The 20,252-nt window shown below is 36.3% G+C and overlaps 1 protein-coding gene across 1 annotated transcript in view; it reads left to right on the top strand.

Annotated features, from left to right (window-relative positions):
- The window catches only part of pitpnc1a (phosphatidylinositol transfer protein cytoplasmic 1a), a 73,015-nt gene extending 54,470 nt beyond the window's left edge, over positions 1–18,545 (top strand). Inside the window, exons 6-10 of the mRNA XM_083566695.1 lie at positions 6,087–6,158; positions 11,313–11,405; positions 15,207–15,362; positions 15,659–15,722; positions 17,199–18,545. Coding sequence (XP_083422821.1) covers positions 6,087–6,158; positions 11,313–11,405; positions 15,207–15,362; positions 15,659–15,722; positions 17,199–17,512 — 699 coding nt within the window. The 3' untranslated portion in view covers positions 17,513–18,545. The remainder of the gene's footprint in view (positions 1–6,086; positions 6,159–11,312; positions 11,406–15,206; positions 15,363–15,658; positions 15,723–17,198) is intronic.
- Positions 18,546–20,252: the final 1,707 nt, after the last annotated feature.

Here is a 20,252-nt window from a genome sequence, read left to right as displayed (position 1 = left end):
GTTCTAGAACAAATTTAAACTAAGTACAATGTTAGCAGATTTAAACAGAGACTGTGAAGCTAGTTGCAATTAGCATATTAGTGGTTTTTCAAAAACAAAACAAAAAACATTTACAAAATTTAGAAAATGCATTATCCAGATTGAATAAATAGTACAAATTTGCCACGGCCTTTAATTACCATAAAGCTAAATCACTTTTAGAATGTATGCCCTTCCAGAATGCTGGTATAAGTCTGTTAGCTACATTGTAATGTAAGAAAGGCAAATCAGATGCTAGTTCTGGTAACCAACCAGATCAATGAACGAGATAACTTAAGCACAACCATAAACATAGGGGGACAATCATAAGACAAAGTAAGTTGTGAGAGACTCTTAATGTGTTAATCAAGAGTGACAAAGAAATGTTGTGATTGATTAGTGGCATGTGACAAAAACATTATGGTGTGGTGACTGATGGTAATTGTAGTCCAAGGGAATATTCCTGACCTACAGTTAGCGCCAGAATTAGTAGCATTCTAGGCAAAGCTTGGTAACAAAAGTGAAAAACAATATGCCTTTTAACATTATATACACAGCTTTATTGGGAAAACCTGCACATTCATGCAATTATCTAAACACCCAATCACTTTGCAGCAATGCAATGCAAATAATCAGGCCGAAACAGTACCGTGACAGAGCTTATATGCATCAAAGCTCCTACCTTGTGCATTCTGATTTGCTTGTATGTCTAACATGGTTGTAAAATGTGGTTCTTAGAGTTACCAAAGTCTTCCCCGCCATCTGCAGGCCATTCTACTCTGACCCGTTTTTCATGTAGGTAAAATGAAATTTTTGCAAAAATTTGCAAAATACTTAATTTAGCCAATCTGCAGCACCAAATCCCATACCACCAGGCTGATATTATGTTTGAGAAGAACATGGCTTTTGGCTCTTATGACTCTTCAATTGTATCTGCATCTACTTGTATGATGCTTTTGCAGACATGATTGACAGATTGGATAATTTCATGAATAAATATGATGGCCAAGTGTACCTAATAGAGTGGCCAATAAATGCATAATTTTTTAATGTATTTTTTATGCAAAATAAAAAAAAAATTTTTTAATAAAGGTTAGATTTTTGTCATATCTTTAGTGAGATCTTAAGCTATATATGTAAATAATCTGCACCGATAGTTGATTGCAGGAACTATTGGCTATCAGCAAAAACTCTGGTCCGATTTGATTACATGTGCAGCCTCTAGAGACGAATCACTGACTGTTTTTACACGTGAGACTGCGCGCTGCACGGAGTGCTATATGAATGAAAATATTCATATTTATATATAAAAAAAAATAAATAAATATGAATATTTTCATTGATATAGCACTCCGTGCAGCGCGCAGTCTCACGTGTAAAAACAGTCAGTGATTCGCCTCGAGGCTGCACATGTAATCACAACGGACCGGAGTTTTTAGAGTCAACCTCTACTATTTAGCACCCAATTGTAGATTTTTGGTCTCATAAACCAAGTATTTGTTTTAAAAGTTAAACCATTTTTCTTTTGCTTTGTCTAAATTAGCCGCTATTAGATTAGAATAGATTGGAAAATATTATAATTTACTACTATTTTTGTCAATTCTTCTCACATAGAACACAATGAAACCATTACTTTTATTTTATCATCTGCTGGGGATTTAGAAAAATAATCTGTTTGTCAAGTCTTTTGGGTAATGCAAAAATACTTCATGCTTTCCTTGTACACAGAAAAGAATTGCAGACTAACGCCCGGGCTGCATGGGTGCCAGCTGATTTTGGTGCTGATGTGCCTACGCGTCTGTCATCTAGCCAGGAGAGTCTGCATCAGCACTAAGCTGAGATAGTGTGTAGGCACTTCAAATCAATGTGATGTACAGTCTTCATGTGATCCCAGAATTGGCAGCATGCACCAGCAGATTTATTCCCTTCTGCGTTCTGCTTTCCTTCAGTCTCATAACTCACTTAGCCTTACAATACAAATCCACGGATCTGAAGAATTAATTTGAAATAATTACTGCCAGGATTTTTGTCTCTTTTTTTCCAGTCTGCCTGTGGTCACAGAGGTCTTTTTTTTTTTCTTCACACATTGTGCAAGATGATCCCCATAGGTTCTTGGACAAATCCTATAAGAGACTGTGTGATAAGATGTCCTCATCATGTCGGGTTGAATAATAAAGATTCTCTAGAGATAGACCTGTGATACCTGTGAGAACATTTCTCTTTACTTCATCAATCAGTGAGATCCGAGGTGTGTACAGGAAATAAGGAATACCTAAACTGAATGATTCTTATGTTTCGCCACAACCTTATTACCATTGCTGCCCCATTAATTTTGCATAACTCTAAACAGTCCGTGTTTTGCTGTTTTTTTTACGATGAGCATTGGCGCAGCATTGGAGCAAATCATGCCAGTGAGCCATAATGTGTTTTAAGATGACGATCTCATTTCAATGACTAAAGATTTATTTTTATTTTTTTACAATGTGCAGATTCCATCGGTTACAGCAAAGTCAGTACAAATATATTTTTCTGTCACTGACAAATTTTTGGTATCAAGGCCAAATCTGTGAGAGATTGGCATTCCAAATGAATCCAATTATTTAATTCTTAAGAAATGTCATAAAATCAAATAATGTATGAAATCCTGTTCAAACAAAGCACACTATAACCTTAACAACCCTTTTACCTAACTAACCTGCTTTGCTTAGATTTATTATAATCAATAATAAATAAAGATGGTTTATACTCTGTTGATGAGGAGGCTGTTTGTCTTCATTGTATCTTTGGAAGCAGAAGGAGGAAAATCTGCTTAAGCAAATTCACTGTTTGTTGCCACAGTATAATCTATACTATAAACATTCTAAATACCGTATTTTCCGGACTATAAGCCGCTACTTTTTTCCCACGCTTTGAACCCCGCGGCTTAAACAACGAAGCGGCTAATTAATGAATTTTTCCTGGGTTTTTCCCGGTTTCACAAGCTTCATGCCAAAAAACTGAGCCCCATAACATTAGACCAATGAAATTGCCGAACGGGTTCAGGTGAACCAATGAAACTCTTTATATGCGCTTAATAGTCCGTAGAAACGGTATCTCATTATATTTGCTTGTCACTTGCCTTAACCATAACCATGATCAAAAGCTTAGAGAAACTTTTAGTAAATACAATATCAAAAAGGTGAATGTGTTTACTCTGTCACTCTGTAATCTTCATTATGCAATTTTTCCTTTTTCTATAAACTGCTCAGATATTTTGTGTGGTCTGTCTATTTAGACTTATTGGTAAAAAGTTGGATTACAAGACAGCATATGCTATCTGTTGAATTTAAACTCCAAAAAATAAGACATTTGCAAAAAAAAAAAAAAAAAAGATTTTGTCTTCTTAGTCGAATTTGAACTTTTGAACTTTTATATATCAACCCTGAGAAAACACAATTATATCTCACAAAGTCTATTTGACTTATTATTGTAAATTATAGAACTGAAATGTTCATGGTTTGATATATTATATTTACATAAAACATTAACATTAACCAATTGGAATTCTATTCCAGGCTATACATGTTAGGTGCAGTTTTGCTAGGAGACTTCCCCATTGTCTATACTTTAACTGAAACACCTGACCAGTGGCATTTTCCACAAGTTTTCCACAGATTTGCATGTCCAAATGGTCAGGATGCAAAAACACACAGATAATGGAAGCAGAATTACTGCACCATGGCAATAGGCAACATGCCTTTATTTTTTTATCATTTGGTTTTACTTTTCAGTTTTCTGTTTGTCAGAATTTTCAGACAGAAGTAATGTTTTACTATGTTTTTTAGTATTAGTAGTATGTTTTTTAAGTTGTGCAGTGTGTGCAATTGACAAAGGTGTAAAGTGTGAGCACATTTCACTATTGTAAATAGGTGCTGTTGCTCACTTCCCCTGCCATGCAATTCTCGCTCCCTTTCCATCTAACCCTATTAGTATCTTCTATCTCTATAGTAATTGCCGAAACTAGAGTTAACCTAATCAAAGTATTGTTGAATCTTGAGAGACTTCAGCAGCATTGGGCCATGTAGGAAGGAGAAGGAGGAGTAAGGAATGAGAAAAAGAAGGGGTTGAGAACAGGAGTGTAAATCCAACAAGCTGGAAAATAGCTCATCATTACAGCCGGCTGTCACACACCAGGCTGGTAAAATGTAGCCATTCCAAAGTGTGCTTCTGTGCGAGTGTAGCGAGGCAGTTTGTTTAAAAGCAATTGAGGCGAACTTAACCAGATCTAAGACTCTGACAATATCTGGGCAGCCTGAGTTGTGCTGGAAGTGGGTTTTTTTTTTTTTTTTTTTTTTTTTTTTTTTTTTTTTTTTTGGGATTTACTGCAGCCTGAAAGATTGCGTTTTTTTCTGGATTTCTCAGCAGTAAAAGAAGCCTTCTAGCTATGCCATATGGCATTTATACGCTCAGTGAATTTAACCATTTAAAGATGTTCAAAACTTTGCAGCTGTGAATATTGCCATAGAGAAATGTTTCAATTAAACCCTTCCTCTTAGACACTGGGTTCCAAATTGGTGGCACCTCACATTTCATGGTTGAAAAGAATTATATGTCAAACTAACAGTGGTGTACAAAGTACCTCATACTTGTACTTTCATAAAAGTACAAATATCCTGCTCAAATATTACTCCTTTTAAAGCAAAACTACTCATGTTACTACTTGGTTTTGAATATACTTAAGTAGCAACTGAAAAAATACAGACCTATAAAAAAATGTATTTGACAAAGTTCATTTCTCCTACACGTCATACCTTTTTATAGAGAGAGATTTCTTCTGTTGCAGACACACAGTGACAGAACATTTACTCCGCACAATCTCTCATGATTACCGTTGTGTTGAAAACCAGGTTTGTGTTGAATGGGATGTGTGCTTGGTGTCAGTAGGCTGTTAAAAAAATCTATCTATGCCCAAGTTCGTTCCTCCTTGCACAGCCATGCAGCAAAAGGTCAACAAAACAACAATAGAGGTTTTGGATGCTAGGTGATTTTTTTTTCTTTCCTCTGGATAACTGTCTCTTTTTAAACATAGTTCAAACACTTATATAATATTCCTATGCTCTATTGTCACCCAGTAGAGCGTGGGTTCCTCTTTTAAGTACTGGCTCTTCTCAAGCTTCCACCTGCCGTTCACTTGGGAAATTTGCTTACCATTGGTTTTTGTTTGCCGATTATGAGACTGGCTATAGAGCTGCATTGTGTTGTAAACAGCATTACATTAATCAGTTGGAGTAAAAAAACAATCTAATTATTTAATTTATTTATTTATTATTAAGACCAGCTCACTACCTGCTCATTGATGGTCCTTAGTTGATATTATTATTGTGCATAAAACCAGCAGTAGTGCTTGATATTAAACACACTAATTATTTTGTTGATTTATAATATAATTTGGCTGATTAATTGCAACATAATTCTATAATTTTAATATGTACATTTTTGCTTACCAATTCCTGCTGGCCATGCACACTTTCTTCATGTGCTTTTCTTCTATTAAAATTTTCAGATTCTTCTAAAAATCCCCTAATTTAATCATATTTTTATATAATCATCTCAATAATTTGCTCTACTTCCTGACTTATAGTCATAAAGCATGGTTATTATTTTTGAACCCTTTATTATATACTGATTAATGATAAATGTAACTAGTCAGCTGAATGCTGAATAATACAATCAATAATACAATCATGGTAAATATACAGAATTAGGATAAGCAGCATATAATTAAGGTACAGGCATAGGCTAATTTTAGCTAAATATGTTTCAGAGCACATGACATTCAGGGGCAACTGTGACAATGTAGATGGGAATATGATGTGATTATATATATATATATATATATATATATATATATATATATATATATATATATATATATATATATATATATATATATATATATATATATATACATATGTGTGTGTGTGTGTGTGTGTGTGTGTGTGTGTGTGCGTGTGTGTGCGTGTGCGTGCGTGTGCGTGTGCCTGTGCGTGTGTGTATATAATATTAATGAATTTTTTTCCCCCTTGTAGTGTTCTTTCTTGCCAAAGTTTTCCATTCATATAGAGACAAAATATGAAGACAACAACGGAAGCAATGACAATGTGAGTAAGTACCTGGGATATATGTGATTTGTGTGTGTTGTGTGTGTGTGTAAACATGATTGATGAATGAATAAATATGCTATTGCAAAACTTGCTCTGGGTCTGGCAACCTTTTCACTGACTAGTCACTTAACACAAGTGTTTGCTTTTACTATTTTCTGTGCTCTGTGAATTCATTAGGCTATGTGGATTGTAAAGAAACCACTGGTGCTTTCTCTACAATGCTCAGAGATATGTATTCAAAACGTTAACTCTTGAAATGTTGATGCTTAACAGTCTATTGCTATTCGTTTTACTTTTTATTCCGATTCTGTTTGCTTATGCACTATGGAATATATCAAAGTTTTGAAATGAGATATAACAAGGCACAGAACCCATAGAATTATTCAGTATTCTATTTTTAGAGCTTTGGCTAGTCTGAGGCAGTAATGTATTCACCTTATAAGCTGCCTTGGCATGGCTTTTTAGGTTTTCTGTGCACACAGTTGTTCCCCGCATATACTTTCTGATTCAATTCTGCCCCTATGGTGATAATATTAGCTTATCCTTGTGCCTTGTCAGTAAAAAATAATTGTGTTCCCAATCTATTTTAAGGCACGCATTTTCAAATATAAAGCACAGTAACATTGTTATACTGAGCATAAGCTCAATGAAATAATGAATCACAGGGTAAGTCACAATATTTATTAAGTCTTGACACAACGCTCAGTTGCAATACGCCAGGCTTGACAAGTGCCGTTTGATGCTTAAAGTAATGAGATTTGATACTTGAATGATGCTGCGTTAAGAACGATGCCTGACAAATGATGCACAAGGAGAATGTGTGAACAATGACACTTGAAGGAGATGATAAGGCATGGGGAGTTTGGCGCACAGGTTTTATGACTAATGACAAGAAAAGAGAATGCGTCTAAGAAATATGGCCACTGAACACCCACCTCTGCTGATTTCATCCCTTTTCTCTCATCTGTTTTGACAAAACATTGGAAACATTTAACGTTTGACAACAATTTTTTGTGCAGAAGTATACAAAACTCTTTTGTTTATATAGCTTCACATTCCATACCCAACATGATTACCTGTACCTGTGCTCATTTTACTGCAATTATCAAATAATCAGCCAATCATATGGCAGTAACAGAATGCTCCATAAAATGCAGATACTGGTCAAGAGCTTTTATTAAAAGCTAAGAAAGAATGGTGCAGTGATGTTAGGAAGCTGGGGTCAGAGTGCAGGGTCAACCATGATACAGCACCATTGGAGCACAGGGGGTTAAGGGCCTTGCTCAAGGGCCCCAAGAAAGGCAGCTTGGCGATACTGCAGCTTAAACCCCCAACCTTTCTATCAGTACAGCAGATCCTTAACATCTAGGAAAGTTATCACATCCCTTAATTTCAGTTACCTTAAAGTACTACTACCTTAATGTTAACGAACATACATTAAAATGGAGAAGATTGTAATAGTGCCAGATAGTGCTGGCTTGGCTTTTGTATTATTGTATTACTTGGCTTTTTGCACTATTTTAACCGCCAATGTCCTGGGATTTTCATGCACAACAGACTTAAATTTACACAGAATGGTGGAAAAAACCTTCAGCAGACCTCGAGGTAGAACAATGCTGTTTACAGTTTGGTTGATGGGACAAGGCAGTCAGGTCATTATCCTCACAAGTGCTGCTGCCTGGATGATTTTTATTTTTTGCACCACTTTGAGCACATCTTCGCTGTGTTTGTTTGGGTTTCCTTCGCTCTCTCTCCACATTCCCGTAATATGCTAATGGGTGAATTGTCTATGCTAAATGTATGTCTGCGTGTTTTCATGGCACCGTGCGATGGATTTGTGTACCATCATAGACGTATTCTTACTTCAAGCTTAGTGTTTATTTTGGTTAGAAATTATCTGTTAGAGAGCTTTGTTGTCATTCTAGTCACATTCATGTAGAATAAAATAGCATTCTTTAAGGTGTTGGTATAATGTTACAGAAATAGATAACAGTGAACACACCTGACAACGTGCGAAATTAGAGGAAAAAAAAGACAGTGCTCAATGTATAAATATATATATTTACACATTTTAGGAGTCTGTTGTAACCATGTGAGCATATACTATGTACTGTTAGCAAGTGGACTGGTGTGTGATAACTACTGCTTATCATTACAACTAGCAGCAATCTACGTTCCTGATTGTTAGACATTTATTTATTCTAGTTCTGTAGCTGTATGACAGGTAATCCTGGTGTAGGTAAGCAGTGCATTATGGGTAAACATACATTCCAGGGTGTATGTGTCTATGGCATTCTGTTGAAACAGAACATAATATGAAGACAGGTTGTCGAGGGAAGGGCATGATGGGGTCGTGCCCATTAATTCTAGGAAAGGTGGGTGGGATGCAGTTTATCTTTTCAGGTCCTGACAGCTTGTGGAAGGAAGCTGTTCAGGAATCTGGTAAAGTTGGCTTGGACACTCTATATGTTCTGCCAGATCCTGGCAGAGAGATAAAGAGTTTATGGGTGGGGCGATGGGTGTCAGCTACTATTCTGGTGGTTTTGCTGAAGGAGCATTTATAAAATGTGTGTCCTGTGTTTGAGGCAGACGGACCACATAATGCATGATGCTCATTGCTGTCATCACTATGTGCTGTAGGTCCATGCAGTCTTATGCATCACAATTCTCAATGAAAGTGTGGGCACTAAAATATAATTTACACTAACTTATATTTAATAGTGATCCAAAAATGTCTTTTTAAAGAGGACATTTACATTTATGGCATTTGGCAGATACCCTTAATTATCTCATCGATACATCTGATAGGTTGATGGTTTAGGGACTTGCTCAAGAAACCTACAGGACCCAACACACAACCGTTCAATCAGAAGTCCAGTATCCTTACCACTGAGCTACCACTTGAGCTGCCACCAATATGTTTCAATATTCCTGAGTACTATAAAGCTACTTTAAGGAAGGACAGGTAGCTGTAAAGACAAGTATCATGACAGCATTATAAGCTGTAATGGAATGGACAGATGACTATAGCCTACAGTGGAAAAATAGAAACGTGAGTTCTCAAAATGTCTTCAGCACTCAAACAAAGAAAAAACATCAGCATACAATGTCCAGTATCAAAGTGTGTGGACTGATGTGTGATATCTAAGGCATAAACAAACATAATATTTATTGTTCCTGCAGATAAGTTTGCAGAGGACAAGCTGCAGCAGAGCACATGCTCTCATGCTTGTCAACAAACACCGATTTCTGGTAACACTTTTGATCTGAATTTAGTCAGGCTGCACCTGTGGCAGTTAACACAAGCCTCTGTGTATTTGCTAAATTTCTATAGTTGGCGGACACTAAATGAAATGTTTTTTTTATCTGTTTGAGTGCTGAAGACACTTCGAAGATCCAAGATTTTATTCCATTGTAGGCTGTAGGCATCTGTCCATTCCATCGCAGCTCATAATGCCGTCACTATACTTGCTGTCTTTACAGCTGACCGTCCTCCTTTGAAATGCGGCAGATTATTGACTGTATAGTGCTACAAGTGAGTCAGTATAGCGCCTGTTTCTTATATTACACTTTTGTTCTCTTCTCTGTATGATCTGTCTTTTTATTTATAATTCATTTTTCACATTTATTTTTGCCTTTTGAATCCTGTCTGATTCCAGTATGATTGTCATTCCAGTCACTTGCTGTACTGGTCTCCAGTCTCCAGAGCCTCACATATTGTTGACGCCTGCTGTTCAAAAGCAAGAGCAGAGCGCTCACTGAATGTTTTGATACAGAAGCGTGCTCTGAAACCAGTAAAGTCTTTATGAGGCTTAGAACACTCTGGAGTCTTACTGTGAGCAACAGCAACATGCGAGGGCTCAATTTTACACAACGGTCAGCTTCTGATACTCACAAGTTCAGTTTCTTATAGAGAAATCCAGAGCTCCTCCTTCTGGTCAAAATAGAAAATACTCTAAGTTGAGCAAATTCTTGACTCATTAGTTTGTCTAATAAAGTTAACTGGTCTTTATTAAGTAACTTATTTCTAAGCACATTCAACTAATTTTAGTAGATTTTTTTATACAATAAGATTATTAAGATTATTTATAGATTTAAAAAAATTTTATGTCAATAAAAGTATAGGATATTAAACTAAGTTAAGGATTTAATACTTGGAAGTATTTAATAACGTTTTATTCAGGATATTATTTTTTGTATTTCTTCTTTATGTCTCCTGACTTTAACTTCTAGTTGGTCATTCCAATGGGTTAAAGGTCATGAGAAGGTGATCAGGCACTCATTTATCCTGAACTTCTGGTAACAGGGGAGACTTTACATTCTTACTTGCAGCCTATGACATGAGTACTTATGACATTACATCAAGCATAAAGGCACACAAGAAACTGTGATAAAGTGTGATTATTTTTTTAAAAACGTATTAGGATCCTCAAGTTCCTTGTCAGTGAGCAAACAATGTGGATATGCATCTGGAGAAAAAATGTGAAATTATAGTATTTTTGACATGATAGTGTATAATTTAGCACCCAGACAATTACAAGACTTATTAATTACAAGACTAGTATAACAGATGAGTAGTATGTCAGACAGGCAGCAAGCTAGAAAGTCTTAACTACCAGTGTGAGGTGGCATTACAGCACAGACTGTGTCATTGGTCAAATGGGTTGTTTCTGTAAAATTTTATGTTCTTAGAAAAAAATATTAATTTCTTATTCCAGAAATTCTACCATGATTAAGAGAGATGACTAAATTGACCTTCATTAATCACCATTTGTAGAAGAGTTTATGTCTGCACACACACTGCTTTGGGTCAAAGATCATTGTTAAAGGCTTTATACCAAAAAGATGATTTAGTAATATGTCAAATATAGACTTATTGTCTAATGCTAGACATATAGACTATTCCTGATACACATCAATAAAATTTAAATAATAATAACTGGGGATGTTCAAACAACTGAGAGTGTCTGGGAAGGAAGGACATCAAATTTTGTGGTGTTTTTGTTTTTCATGTCTTAAAGGTATGAATGAAAGACACTGTAAGTGATCTAATGACATGGAATCACAAGTTTCAGAAATAAGATTTTTTTAAACAGTGGGTAGCATTGCCTGTTTTCCATCCTCACATTTACACTTGTCTTTCTAATCCAGATCTTTGAAGAGCCCAAAGTTGAGGACACAGAGGTGTGTTTTGTTGACATTGCATATGATGAAATCCCAGAGCGCTACTACAAAGAATCTGAGGTAAGAAAAAAATTATGTCCATAAATACTAATAGTAATGTTTCTAGGGGGAAAAAAATCCATGATGTGATGGTGAGAAGTTTTTTTTATTCCTTACACCCAGGTGCTTTGCGAACAAATATATATTTATTTTATTTTATTTTTTTATACCAACAACTCCTCATGCATTTTAGCCATTTAGAGTTCCATTTCATTTAAGCAAGCATCCATGAGAAATGTTCCTGTAGTTTTTGTTCTCACTTATTATAGCAACTGTAAAAAGTCAGCCCTTTATCATTTTTTTTTTTAATCATTTTTTTTATTCATTTTCTTTATCAAGATTTTCTGAAAAAAGTCGATGTGACAGAGAAATATCAGAGCACACAAATACTTTGTCCTCGCAACTCCCCCATGGCAGAACACTCTGTCCATAAGCACTAACACCCAATATTCCTTCCATAGATATTAAATTGAAATCAAATACAAATCTGAATCATTCATATTTAAAAGTTCAGCAGTGCTGTGTATAAAGTCAGATAAAACTACCATAGTTATGTTTGGAAATGCATGTGTTCGTGTAAGTACTACGTCTTAATTACTGTGAGTACTAACAAATGCACAATGTTAAGGTATGAACAAAGATCTATACAAGGCCACACATGCTGACACTGCATGGCATAAATTAATGAGAGCCTGTTTTTTTCTCTGTAATGGATTAGGGCACGTGCTGCCTTCATTTCAGCCTGTGTTGGGTGGAAGGCGTTTGGGTCTGTCTCACACACCCACACACACACAAACACACACACACACACACACACACACACACACACACACACACACACACAATAACAGCTTTCCACCTTTGACCTTGCTTCATCACAACTCCTGGGCTGTTCAGGTAAAACCAGCAATTGCATCCCGTTGGTAGAACTGTTCTTACTTTCTTTCTCTCTCTCTCTCTCTCTCTCTCTCTCTCTCTCTCTCTCTCTCTCTCTCTCTCTCTCTCTCTCTCTCTCTCTTTTCCTCTCACAAACACCCTCTCGTCGTCAGCTGCAGAATGACAACACGGCCAGCCAAAACTAATGAGCACTGATATATTATTAGACTTGGTTAGAAATGGCAGTCTGCGTTTGTATAATCTGAAGATGAAGTAATCTTCGTTTTACCCTGACACACTCTATTACATCTCACTGACAAACACACCCAGCTATTACTGTGCCAGGAGAAACGCTTAATCTCCCCCTTTTTAACTTTCAATTTATAATTTTTTTTTTATTTTTTGGTCACTCAATGTAGGTATATATATATATATATATATATATATATATATATATATATATATATATATATATATATATATATATATATATATATATATATATATTTATGTGTGTGTGTGTGTGTGTGTGTGTGTGTGTGTGTGTGTGTGTGTGTGTGTGTGTGTGTGTGTGGGAGTGTGTGGTTGTTTTAGCTTAATTTTTTGAATCACATCATTAAAGTATCAAAAAGTGATATTCAAAAGTGCCGTTTTGTTTTTAAGCACTGGTGTTGCAGTGCTTTGAAACTTGAATTGATTTACTAATTAACTATCATCTTTTTTAAAAAGGCAGATGCCATTACACAAAACTTTTACAAGTCTAAATATGATTTCAAGGTTTGACTTGTTTTTTTTTCAAGCACATTGCTACAGTACTGTCAAAATTGGTTTCAGCTGTACAACGGCATGCATTTCAGCTGCACTGAATGATCTCAGATTGCCTATAAATGAGAACCTATAAATGAGAGATTAAAAGAAAATTGTTCAGAACACTGAAAAGGCTAATCACTAACTTGTTTATATAAGTATAACCTCTCATTGACCCTTTTTCCTGATTTTATTAATAAATTAAATTTATTTTTATATTTTGTTTACTGAGGCCTGGAAGTTGCTCTGATGCACCCACTCCATGTATTTCCTCGACGTACCCACACCCGTCATTTATCATCATGTAAACGTTCCTTTTCATCTCCTTTGGAAGGATATTTCATTGGGCTTATCTTCAAGTTGCCCCAGCAATTACAGTAATTGTTTCTCAGACAATTCAAATGCCAATCGGGAAGGCAACAAGATCTCCTCCCCTATTCAGAAGTCATCCTTCCTCTCTAACATGCAAATTGTTAACTTAAAATTAGTGGCAGCCTGTGACATTAGGATAAAGATGAACCTCCTGTTGTGCCACTCGGTGTGAGCTTCCTTTAAACACCTTCCACAAAACACTATTTATAGATCAGTGACTGAGGCAAAGCAGACGTATTACGAGGCGGTATGTATGTTGTGTGAACGCCCTCTGTAATATATAGTGTTTTGCTAAATTATGCAGAAGTTTCTTCAAATCTCATAACTGAGTGAAATGTAAGCCTCTGTTTTCTGTTGTATGTTTATTACTAAGCACTGAAACTGATATTCCCAACACTGATGAACGGTATTGTATTAGAAATTAGAAATAAAATCATGCAAGGCTGATATATGGTGCCTGTATAAGTACTCAGTACTTCATTAAGTCTTCATTACCCGTTAATTATTATAATCTCTGTTAAAAACAGCAATAGAAACCCCTTTTAATGAATTTTGTAATGAATTTATGATTAATATAATGATAATGATTATGATGGAAATTGTACCTGTTTTAATGAAAGACTCCAGTACATTTCTGAATTGGTTTCTTTGGATTGAGGAAAAAGATTTAATGTCACTCACACACACACACACACACACACACACACACACACACACACACACACACACACACACACACACACACACACACACACACACAGTGTAATGGAACCTGTTGTGTAATAGTTACCACCAACTAATGGTTTATAATGGTGTTAGTAGTGAAAACAATGACAACTTTTGTAACAACAGGCTTATTTTCTGAATTAAGTACAAAAAATACACCTCTTAAATGCAGGTATTGTCAATTTTTGTTTATTATTTGTATGGTTTAAGTTTAGGTCCCCAACATAATATAATTTTAATCCACAAAAACATTCGTAGTACTGTAGTACTGTTTGTAGAGTACGCCATTGTTTCAATGTACTGTCATCAACTATAAATGGCACAAAGCCATGCATACATTTTTATAAATGTCAGTATCTACGAATATATGCATAGACTGGAATATTCCTGGAATGTCCAGTATACAGCATTAGCTAGGTATCTAGTTGAATTTCAAAAACTGACACTCAAAGTGCACTGGCAGTTTTGCACATGGATATCAAATAAATAAGAGGACCTGAAGCTAATTCTGTTAACACTATATATCCCAAAATGTCACATAAGACTATGGTACAGGTTGTTGTTTTTTTAAATTATGTGTGGCAGAAATGTCATACTGCCTATAACAGAAATGCCATGCCTACAGTAATGTACAGTGATTGCAACATCATGCTGTACAACAAAAGCGCTTGTGCTCAGCAAAAAGGTTTCAGTTCAGTGATTCTTGACAAAAAACGTTAATAACATTGTGCTGCCTGTAAATCAGACAGCGTGTACATCTTTCAATGACCTAGTTAAAGCTCTGATTACAGTCCAGTTGAAATCTGTGGCACTATTTGAAAAAAAAAAAACCTCAGCAAAAGTATTTTCTGAAAAAAGTTGTGTAGTTCTGCCTCCTGTCATGTGGAAAATGTATTTCATATATTTTGCATCATAAACAATTTCAATAATTGATTTTAACACGCTTCCAAAAATACAGCAAATTATGCAGAAGACATGAATGGGACTTGTGACAGGGGACCATTGTAGATACGGTCCCAATGTTTAAATGTTCTTCCTCAGGACCTGCGCTATTTCAAGTCAGAGAAGACAGCACGGGGATTGCTGCAGGAGGGCTGGAGAGACACTCAGGACCCCCTCATGTGCTCCTATAAGCTGGTGACGGTGAAGTTCGAGGTGTGGGGCCTGCAGACACGTGTGGAGCAGTTTGTTCACAAGGTCTTTCCCTCTTTTCCTATCTAATGTGCTTTTTACACTAACTTCAACCGAGCACTTACCCCACAAAACCTCTCTCAGCACCACTTAGATCCATTTTCTCCATGTTTTCCAGCTGCTTTTATTAATTATACAGAAATATGAACACAGCATATTAATCATGACTGTTAATGAGTAGGTAATTAATAAAGACTGTCTTTTTAACCAGTCCTTCTCTCTCTGTGTCTCTCTCTCTCTCTCTCTCTCTCTCTCTCTCTCTCTCTCTCTCTCTCTCTCTCTCTCTCTCTCTCTCTCTCAAGGTGATAAGGGACGTGTTGTTACTGGGTCACAGACAGGCCTTTGCCTGGGTGGATGAATGGATTGGTACGTAGAGGGACAATTATTTATTCTGCATTTTCTTGGATAACACATCTCAGGTTGCTCATTTGTATGATTATTAAGACTCAAAGGGCATCAACATGGTCTCAATGCCCAGGTAAAGATGTGCTGTATGTGTATGATGGTACTGATGCAATTCAACCATAAATTGTTTTGGTTCTGAGAGTTTTTATAGTTAATTCTGTTCATGTGGTGGCCCTGAACAATTCTGGTTACTTATTTAAAACCTGGCTCCTGTTTACAAGAATTTAGTAAAAAACATAAAGTAAAGTAAAAAAAAACATAAACACAAAACCTATTAACAAGATAAGCTTCTAATTATTGTGATTTTTCCTTGTCTTGTATCTGCCCTGTTCTGTCATTGGTTTGTTTCATGATTGTGTTCTGTTCTTCATTTAGATATTGCTTAATTTGCAACTAATACCCTCCTGTTTGTTCTCTAGTGAAGAAGTCTGCAGTCATGCCTTTAGCTTGTTAAATCTAAGCATTACTTTCCTGTTTCCATGTTTCCTCCTATTTGACTCTCATTTTTAATGAATTATTCCATTCTGAGATTGCCTGCATGTGTATTAACACTTGCTATGAATATTGACTGCATCCCTCCTTCTGCTTACATTTCTTAAAGACTTAATATACCACTGTTTTTTTAGTTGTCTGGCAACTTTGCATGTTTCTCCATAACTAATGCAACAAAGTTCTTACAGTAGCAGTACATCTGAGCACCTGCTGGTTGTCAGTATTTCAGCCGGAGGGGACATGTGATGTAGCCTAATTGACATTTAACTTTGGCTTTGATGTCACATGGTGTGATCAATCGTGTGATCACTGCCGTCACTTTCAGTGCTTAGACCATATATATGATTCATAGATCTGTGTGTGGGCTTGCAATACTTGTGCTTTCTTGATTAAACCAGAAAGGATCATTAAAAAAAAAAATTACTGAATATATTAAAGCATAGTTTATGGAACAAAAATCTCATTATCTTCCTTTGAAATGTATTCATGTGTAATTCATTTAAAAGGTTTTCTATTCTTCATAAGCTTTGAATGATTGGATATGCTTATTTCAGTTTCTTTTTTAATTATTTTCGTTTTCATTAACATATCTCTTGCAAAATATGACTTATTTCATATAAACCCAGAAGTAGTACACATTACGATTGGTGTTAAAATCCTTAGGACTTAAGTAAAGCAATAATTTGCCCAGGAATCTTGTGTAATTGCATTTGAGTGGCATAGAAGATGAAAAACTGTACTGTACACAAACATTCCATACAGAAAATCCTGCTACTGCAGGAACCAGAAAATGTTAATTTCCCAGAGTTCTCACGTTTTCTTTCTCACCGCTGCTTCTGCCTTAATTACCACATTTTGTTCCACTTTTATTTAAATATACCTATGACAGATACTCTGCATAAAAAAATGTATGACTCAGAGAACTTTCTGTCTCTCCACTTAAAGACATGACAATGGAGGAGGTGAGAGAGTTTGAGCGCACCACACAAGAAGCCACCAATAAGAAGCTAGGCACATTTCCTCCAGCCATCTCCATCAGCGAGACACCCCTGCCATCCTGCGCCCACAGCGGACCATCCAGTGCCCCGTCCACCCCTCTTTCCACAGAAGCCCCGGACTTCCTCTCTGTTCCCAAAGACAGACCAAGAAAGAAATCAGCGCCGGAGACACTCACACTCCCCGACCCAGCAAGGAGAGACTCCAGTTATCGGCTGACGAGCCTCTTCTCCTGGGGCTCCAGCTCCCGTCAACCTGAATGACCCACACAGGGAAGAGCCGAAGTCCAGTAATGCAGCTGTCAGAAACTTGTTTTCTAGGCACACACACACAGCAAGCCAGTCTCTGTTTAAACTAAGAGACACGCAAACACACACGCAAAGTGGATTTTCAACCTCGCCAAGCTTAAACTCTACACAGGGGTTTAGTCGAGATTTTACCTACAGTTGAATAGCGCATTCCAACTTTCAAAAAGCAATGTAGTTGACAGTTTACAATAACTCAGGAGTTGTTCAGTTGTGTTACGTTTTTGAAAATAATTCTTGCTACTAGTTATGTAGATTTGTTATTCCAGATGGATTGACTGTGTGTGCTAATCGGGGTGAAACATATTTAGTTTAATGGAAGAGAACCAGATCCACTTTCTTAATACAGAGTTTCAACACGTCAATGTTCTTTTGAGTAGATATGATGTTTTGTTTTTTGGTTTGCTTGAGTGACTGGATTAGCACTGCTATCCATTTCTAAAAAGTCACAGTATTGCTGAGTATTATAATAAGTGTACTACAGTTCATGAGAATGCTTGTATTTAGGATTTATTCAGGACTCTTTATTCCAACAATAGTGTCAGGACCACTGGACCTACTGTTGTGTCTGTTGCTGGATAGATGGCCTGCCAAGTTTCTGTATATACTGTATCTTACTACCATCCTAAATTGTTACCTATTGTCCATTAACACTTTACCATTTATAATATAAAGGTACTTGAGTATATTGTGTTTTACAGGATATTTCAATGGTTTAACACTATGTGGTGCATTGCATTATGTATATAGAAAATCATGTTCGTAAGGAATGCTGTCTTGAATGCGATATATTCTTCTTGTGCAAAGGGAATGCTTGCTGTTGGGCAACGTTTACATTGTGAATGTAAAAGGCTTATTGCTCTCAATAGTTCACACAATATTCATTTCGTTCTTTTCTAAGAAACCCCAGCACCAAGCACATGGCCATATGAAATCAGATCTTTGTTGTAAACAGCTAGTATAAAATAAAAAATAAAGCTTTTACTCTCGACTGGAAGTGTCATTTCTCCACTTTAGCTGCTTCACCATCCACAGTCTGTCTTGAAAAATCATTCTGTCTCACTGTTAATTAGCAGAGACGGAAAGAGTAATTTACCGAGGTTTTTTTTTAACAGCAGGGGTGGGGTTTTCTAAAGTTCAACAAGGACAAGGAGATATAAATCTCAAACTAGTTGTTTTTAACTTAAGGAACACCTTTACACCTTTAAATGCAATAACAAAAATCGCAGCAAAACAAAATCTCCTGTTATAATGCCATTTATGATAATGAAAGAAATTGCAAATGCAGATTCAGAATTTAGACACAGCGCACACATTAAACAACTTTTGATTTTATGGCATTTCCCCGTTTAGCTGGGTGTGCTACATTTTTAAAACCTACTTCTAAAAGTAGAAGTACACAAAAAACTAGTAATACCTAGTAATGGGAGTAAATGTAATCCGTTCATTTCCACCTCTGCTAATTAGAACATGTGCTTTAAATTGTTTGCAGACTTTTGCATTTTTACATTTCACATCTATGGCAACTGGCAGGTGAACTTATCGAGAGCAGATTACTATTATTTATAAAACAAAAATGAGCAGTTGAGTGTTAAGGGCCTTGCTCAGGGCTGAGAACTTAAAACCTTTTATTCAGCTAACGTTGAGAACCATTAAGATACCACTTCTCTTTTACACGCAGTTGCATTTTGAGCCTTGCTTGCCTAAGTCTTATTTTCATATCCTCTAAGCCAGTGCTCAAATTGAGGGGGTACCCAGGACCCCCCATAAGGCATTAGGTTTACATAGATTTAGAAGAAAATTGTGAATTGTATATTCACATTAAAGGCATCAAAACTATGAATTAACACATGTGGAATTATATATTTAATTATATTCATAACAAAAAAGTGTGAAACAACCAAAAAATTTCATATTCTAGGTTCTTCAAAGTAGCCACCTTTTGCTTTGATTACTGCTTTGCACACTCTTGGCATTCTCTTGATGAGCTTCAAGAGGTAGTCACCTGAAATGGTCTTCCAACAGTCTTGAAGGAGTTCCCCGAGAGATGCTTGGCACTTGTTGGCCCTTTTGCCTTCACTCTGTGGTCCAGCTCACCCCTAAACCATCTCGATTGGGTTCAGGTCCGGTGACTGTGGAGGCCAGGTCATCTGGCGCAGCACCCCATCACTCTCCTTCTTGGTCAAATAGCCCTTGATGCCTTCAGTGTGACTCTACAATTTTCATAGTCATGAAAATAAAGAAAACTCTTTGAATGAGAAGGTGTGTCTAAACTTTTGGTCTGTACTGTATGAATTACACAACTGGTGACCCCCCATAAGACTTGACTCAATTCGAGCACTGCTCTAAGCCCAGCTCCCTGCACATATTTCCGAACTAACCATTTCTACCTCACTTCTTTGCTTATCTCCATCCATTCATCTATAAACAGTATAACATGAGGAAGAAATTTATACGGGGGTATTAACATATTTTGGCACAGATTTCACCAATTTTTGGCTTTCTGACAAATGAAAATAGTAAGCATTGTATTTTGCCTGACTGACAGACCGTAATAAATGTAGTAACAGTTTCAATGTAACACAATATTGCCTAAACTGGAATCTTATGTAGAAAACACAGACTAGCAAAGTGATACGAACAGATGCCCCAGTGCAGCTATAGTAAATAATTTATAATATTTTATTATAATAATATC

The sequence above is a fragment of the Silurus aristotelis genome, assembly GCF_946808225.1.
Source record: "Silurus aristotelis genome assembly, chromosome: 17".
Classification (NCBI taxonomy): Eukaryota; Metazoa; Chordata; class Actinopteri; order Siluriformes; family Siluridae; genus Silurus; species Silurus aristotelis.
The sequence above is the reverse complement of the archived record's forward strand: the minus strand, read 5'-3'. Positions and strand labels throughout refer to the sequence as shown.